Source organism: Drosophila subobscura, chromosome dot (assembly GCF_008121235.1).
Source record: "Drosophila subobscura isolate 14011-0131.10 chromosome dot, UCBerk_Dsub_1.0, whole genome shotgun sequence".
Lineage (NCBI taxonomy): Eukaryota > Metazoa > Arthropoda > Insecta > Diptera > Drosophilidae > Drosophila > Drosophila subobscura.
This window is the reverse complement of record NC_048535.1, coordinates 311,093-317,217: the sequence shown is the minus strand read 5'-3', so window position 1 is coordinate 317,217 and position 6,125 is coordinate 311,093. Positions and strand designations below refer to the sequence as shown.

The window sequence follows — 6,125 nt, the reverse complement described above, 5'->3', positions numbered from 1 at the left end:
GATGTAATATTAAATACAATGTTAAAATCGAGGAAAATTATATAAGATTACGGAATTTGTTTAGTATATTTTGAAAATAAAATATTTGTATATTTGATCGATAAATCCGTGCTCACACTGCTGATATGAGTACGAAATTGAGTTCATTGTGTATTTACGGTATATGGGTATATATTGGTATATTTTTAATAAATTTCATCCGTCTATTAAATTTGATTTTTAAGGGATATTCTTTTCCGTAGGGAATTTTCCTCTCTCTCTCTCTCTTGAGGGATGTTGCTCTCTCGGAACATGCTAATTTTCATCGCAGCAATGAGTCTTTATTCCATCCCCAATTACGTTGAATTCCATTTCCTCTTACGGGAATTGCCGTTAGCAACATACATACGTTACCAGAACATGGTGTCCTAGAGAATTGGAGAAAAAAATGTGGATGTGAAAGGTCAAAAGGTTGAATGTTAGAATGGTTCAAGAAAATTATGTTATTCGACACCTTCATTCATCAAGGTGAAGTTGTAGGCGAGTATGCAAGTACCAGTCGGAAAAGGAAAAACATATTTTAACGTCATCAGCATAAATTAATGCAACTGAGTGCAAAATAACTTCAGGCAGGTCGTTCACAAACAGGTTGAATTCATAATAGTGTGCTCAGGTCACGCAGACGGTTTCAAAACTTTGGATACAAGAGAATCGGAAAAAAAGAATTTTAAATATAGAGATATTACGCTTATGTGTAAAATTAAATTTAGTTATAATAAATTCATCAGGCGGCGATCTGAGATAAGTGCTTAGATGTAGTTTGACGTCATCAGGTGTGGTTTCGGGAATAAGACGATAGGCAAACATTGCTTTGCGGGGGACCACCGCACAGAGTGGTACTCCAGAAAAGCGAGCTGGTGGAGCTACTCTTAAAAGTGTCAGTACGGGAGCTGAGGAGCTGGAAGAAGCTGCAGATCCACCCCATTCAATTTAACAGAACTGGGCAATAATTTGAAACTGGATGCTGGATGCTGTTGTGGATGGCATCACTGGCAACTGAGTCCGTCCGAAGTTAGATTGACAGGGTGTGGATTTTTGAGGTAACTACCGTGTGTTAGGCGTGAGAAAGGCGGGAGCCTCCGCCGCGACGGATGGGCATCCATCGGTGAAGGTTGGCCTCTGGGAGTAGAAAATGAGTCCATCTGTTGTAGGTGAGAGTATATAAAAATAAAAGAAAATAAATAAAATCAAAGAAATCGGTGATTAGTTAGACGGTAATGATGTTTTTTCATCATTATCCGGTGTTCCTTAGTAAAAGATAGGAATAATTACAATGTATATATCAGAGTCTAGCCCCAAACCAATCCAAGCTATAATATTTACTTATGTGCCCTTTTCCTTTCAAGAATTTCTTTTTCTCTTTTGTTGAGCGCGTTTTTTTTTCAAATTTTTCAATGTTATCAGTTTGTCTTTTAATAATTTACACATATTTACATACTGTACACAAAGCTCCCTTGCTTCCAGACGTGGTGATTTGAATGTTTGAATTTTTAAAATATAAGGTCATAAGGTATACAAGCAATAAAGATTAGTATTTAAAATACGTCAAATTGATTCTTCAAAAGGATTCAATTATTGTTTCAGCGTTAAAAGTCTTTGCAAGCTGGTAATATCAAATAGAATATCAAAGTCGACGAAAATAAATTAACATTCACGGTATATTTACGGGACACGGTATATTTCCGAGGTTCTGTCGGTATATTTTATCGATAATTCAGCGGTCACACTGGTCACACTGCTGATAAGAGGTTCCTCCACAATTTTTCACAACTCGCCCGAAAAATGTTCGCGTTACGTGCTGCCGCCAAAGCCGATAAGAATTTGCTTCCATTTTTGGGGCAATTGTGTAAGTACTTATTATAATCATGGATAATATGTACAAAACTTAGATCGGGATAGAATGGTGATGGGGAGGACAACATGAAAGACGAATGTTGAGTGTGGTGTAACATAACGTAACTTTAGTGCGATATGCACATAACCTTAATGTGCGTTTTTGCTCTTACGGTGAAAGAAAAATGATTGCATAACTTAATTTGTTTGAAATGTTTTCTTAGAGAGAATGTTCATAATTTTGATTAAAGGAATCCTTACATTATTTTAGCGTTATGTAGGTGGACTGAACACACGTAAATACAAATATGAAGTTTATTCAATTTTGGGTTCATTGAACATTGTATGCACATATGAGCATACATTAGTATGTATGTATGTTCATCGAATTGGAAGACAATTTGCTTCATAGCAATATCAAAATGAAATAATTATGATTTCATTACGTTTTATTTTAATTTAATCATTCTTGAAAAAAAATTCGTGACGTAATCTCAAATTTGATTGTACGTATTTATGTACCTTTGCACACGGAATAAATCACTTGTGAATTCCTTGTCAATATCTTCAGCATAGAGTACTATCGTTTTAAAACTGTTAAATGTATAATCAATATGTGCATATTCTCCCGAAAACTTAATTTTTGGCAACATTTTTCTTAGCTCGCAGCCATGCCGCCAAGGCAGCTGTCAAGGCAGCTGCTGTTGCCAACGGAAAAATTGTTGCGGTAATTGGAGCTGTCGTTGATGTTCAGTTCGATGATGACTTGCCTCCAATTTTGAATGCGTTGGAGGTTGACAACCGCTCCCCACGTTTGGTACTCGAAGTGGCTCAGCACTTGGGCGAAAACACTGTGCGTACCATTGCCATGGATGGTACTGAGGGTTTGGTTCGAGGACAGAAGGTTCTCGATACTGGCTACCCCATCCGTATACCAGTTGGTGCCGAAACTTTGGGTCGCATTATGAACGTTATTGGTATGTTTTTCGAATGATTCACCCTTGGTTTATTTAATACAAATTAATCTTAAATGTGTCTTTATTTTAGGGGAACCCATCGATGAACGTGGTCCGATTCCCACGGATAAGACCGCACCGATTCACGCAGAGGCCCCCGAATTTATTGAAATGTCCGTTGAGCAGGAGATTCTTGTCACCGGCATCAAAGTAGTCGATCTTCTGGCACCCTATGCCAAGGGCGGTAAAATTGGTCTATTTGGTGGCGCTGGAGTCGGCAAGACTGTGCTAATTATGGAGCTGATCAACAACGTAGCCAAAGCTCACGGCGGCTACTCTGTTTTCGCCGGTGTAGGCGAGCGTACTCGCGAAGGAAATGATTTGTACAATGAAATGATTGAAGGTGGTGTCATTTCCCTTAAGGATAAGACATCTAAGGTGGCTCTTGTCTATGGTCAGATGAACGAGCCCCCAGGCGCCCGTGCTCGTGTGGCTCTTACTGGTCTAACTGTGGCCGAGTATTTCCGTGACCAGGAGGGACAGGATGTATTGCTTTTTATTGACAACATTTTCCGGTTTACTCAAGCTGGCTCTGAAGTGTCCGCCTTATTGGGTCGTATTCCATCGGCAGTCGGCTACCAACCCACTTTGGCTACTGACATGGGTTCTATGCAGGAGCGTATTACCACCACTAAGAAGGGATCTATCACCTCTGTGCAGGCTATTTATGTGCCTGCTGATGATTTAACAGATCCGGCTCCAGCTACAACTTTCGCTCATTTGGACGCCACCACTGTACTGTCGCGTGCTATTGCTGAATTGGGTATTTATCCTGCAGTGGATCCCCTTGATTCCACTTCTCGTATTATGGACCCTAACATCATTGGGCAAGAACACTACAACGTTGCTCGTGGTGTGCAAAAGATCTTGCAAGATTATAAATCTCTTCAGGATATTATTGCTATCTTGGGCATGGATGAACTTTCTGAGGAAGACAAACTAACAGTCGCGCGTGCACGTAAGATCCAGCGCTTTTTGTCGCAGCCATTCCAGGTCGCTGAAGTCTTTACCGGACATGCTGGTAAACTGGTTCCATTGGAGCAAACCATTAAGGGCTTCTCACAGATTCTGGCTGGCGAATATGATCATCTACCAGAAGTTGCTTTCTACATGGTTGGCCCAATTGAAGAAGTAGTTGAGAAGGCTGACCGTCTCGCAAAGGAAGCTGCCTAAGTAATTACACTGGAATACGAATATTAAAGTGAATTATGCATTGAAGTTGTAATAGACACTAACATCAACCTTAATTCTATATACGAGAAGAACTCAATAAAACGTATTTAAATCCTAGTCAGTTTCATATACTATTTTGTTGCACGTTCATATAATTTTGGTCAGTTGTTTACAGCACACCATAGGGGTTCTTAAGTTGAATAGAATTAGAAAGCCCATATTGCTCCGAATTTAATTCCTCAAAAGTTTGGTACATTTTAACGGACAACTAGGTAAGATGGCCGGCACCAATACCTGGTCTCTGAGTCTCTGGGTATAATTGCTACTGCTGGGAGTGATGGCTAGTTTAACCGTTACCTGCTCGTATTCCCATTAACAGTACCTTCCCCTCTTGTGGTGGATGCAGTAACCAGTGTTGCCAAATCATACTTTTTTTTCGACGGATCTAGCTTTTGGCAAAGTCAAATAGTCTAATGAAAACGAGAAGGGACGTGTGAGACGCTTCTTACGCGTCACAACTTTTATACCCGGTACTCAGTAGGATATCTGTACCTTAGTGGTTTTTTGAAATTTTACATTTTTTCTACATATGACATCTACATCACTTCTCACGCTTTTCTAGCTGGCACCCCTCCCCTAGATCCGCACACTGCACGAAGCAGAGTGTGGAATGAGAGAAATGTGTGGAAACAAAATAAAAAAAGCTGCTGGACGGAGTGGGGTTAGCCAATGCAAATTAATTTCTTCATTCTGGCTATAATAATGATCCAATCGCATCCTAATTTAGTGATCTAAAAGATATGGTCCTTCCCAACAGAATGGCGTTTTTAGTTTTCTCCTATCTTCTAATTGTGGATACCGCAGATTTTTGTCCTTTGCGGTGGCGGAAGGGGACGGGCTCGAAAGTTTGAAATACTCTTGTAACAGTGTGAGCCTACAGCCATCTGGATGGAAAATTTGGTGGCTCTAGCTTTAATAGTGTCTGAGATCCAGGCGATCAACATGACGGACGGACAGACAGACATGGCTCAATCGACTTGGCTATTGATGCTGATCAATAATATTTATACTTTATGGGGTCGGAAACGCTTCCTTCTCTGCGTTACATATGTACATCCACTTTGTGCACAAGTACAATAAGTATACCCTATTTACTCTTCGAGTACCGGGTAAACAAATATGTCGCGTTATGTCTTTAATTTAAGAAGCCATTAATGTATTTGGTATAATTTTTATTAAGTATGCATGTTTATTTTATAAATCATAATTATGGAATAATTTATTAATATTAATAATTATTACGGTTAAATTTTCATTATGGTTGGCTTTAATAGTTTTTAAATATTGGGGACATCAACATCCGCAAAAATGTAAAAAGGCAATTTTTATTTATCATTTTATCTCTTATCATCGGGCTGTAATTTGTAATTATTACTTGGTTACCTTAAGAGCTTTTCGATAAATTTAAAATTTCAAGAATTATTTTCCTTTCATATAAGTATGCTATATATATTATTTATTATTTAAGAAGACGTTTAAGTCCTGGAAAATTTGATCATACAAACAGCATTTATTTGCTAAATGTTGTTAAATGTTTTGTTTAAAACTGATAACCATGTATGATTTTTGGGAGAAATAGGTAGTAGTAACATCCATGATGTAAAATCAATCGAAAAAAATGTGAATAGAAGTAAGTACTTTCGAAATTTTTGTACTCACAAATAAAATATTTTAATACAAATTACTGCTGTCTTTTAAAAGCATTTAGCCATAAATATTTAAATCTAGACGAGTGTGTTTGATTTCGAGTACATATGTATGTACATACATATATCCAAAGTATCCGTCGCGAATACATATGTACATTGTATATCCAAAGTATCCGTCACGAATTATTGTGGCAAGTATGATTGTGTTCATAAAAATAAGACACAATAGAATAGCTGGTTACTTTCCAAGAAGTTAGGAGGACCCGATCAGGGAAAATAAACTGTCTCTTTATACGTGGATGCAGTCATACAATTTTAATATTCGTACTCCTGTCCTGCTCACAATAAACATTAC

At 38.2% G+C, this 6,125-nt stretch overlaps 1 protein-coding gene across 1 annotated transcript; it reads left to right on the top strand.

Moving 5' to 3' along the window:
- Positions 1-1,750: 1,750 nt before the first annotated feature.
- On the top strand, positions 1,751-4,178 carry LOC117902939 (ATP synthase subunit beta, mitochondrial). The gene is made up of 3 exons (XM_034814546.1): positions 1,751-1,885; positions 2,535-2,849; positions 2,920-4,178. Exons 1-3 carry the CDS (start codon positions 1,822-1,824, stop codon positions 4,059-4,061), a joined length of 1,521 nt encoding a protein of 506 aa, XP_034670437.1. The 5' UTR covers positions 1,751-1,821; the 3' UTR covers positions 4,062-4,178.
- The last annotated feature ends 1,947 nt before the right edge of the window (positions 4,179-6,125 follow it).

Coding starts and splice junctions, on each gene's coding strand:
- LOC117902939 (XM_034814546.1), top strand. CDS start 1,822: ATGTTCGCGTTACGTGCTGCCGCCAAAGCCGATAAGAATTTGCTTCCA. Junction 1,886..2,534: donor TCCATTTTTGGGGCAATTGT/GTAAGTACTTAT, acceptor CATTTTTCTTAG/CTCGCAGCCATGCCGCCAAG. Junction 2,850..2,919: donor TCGCATTATGAACGTTATTG/GTATGTTTTTCG, acceptor TCTTTATTTTAG/GGGAACCCATCGATGAACGT.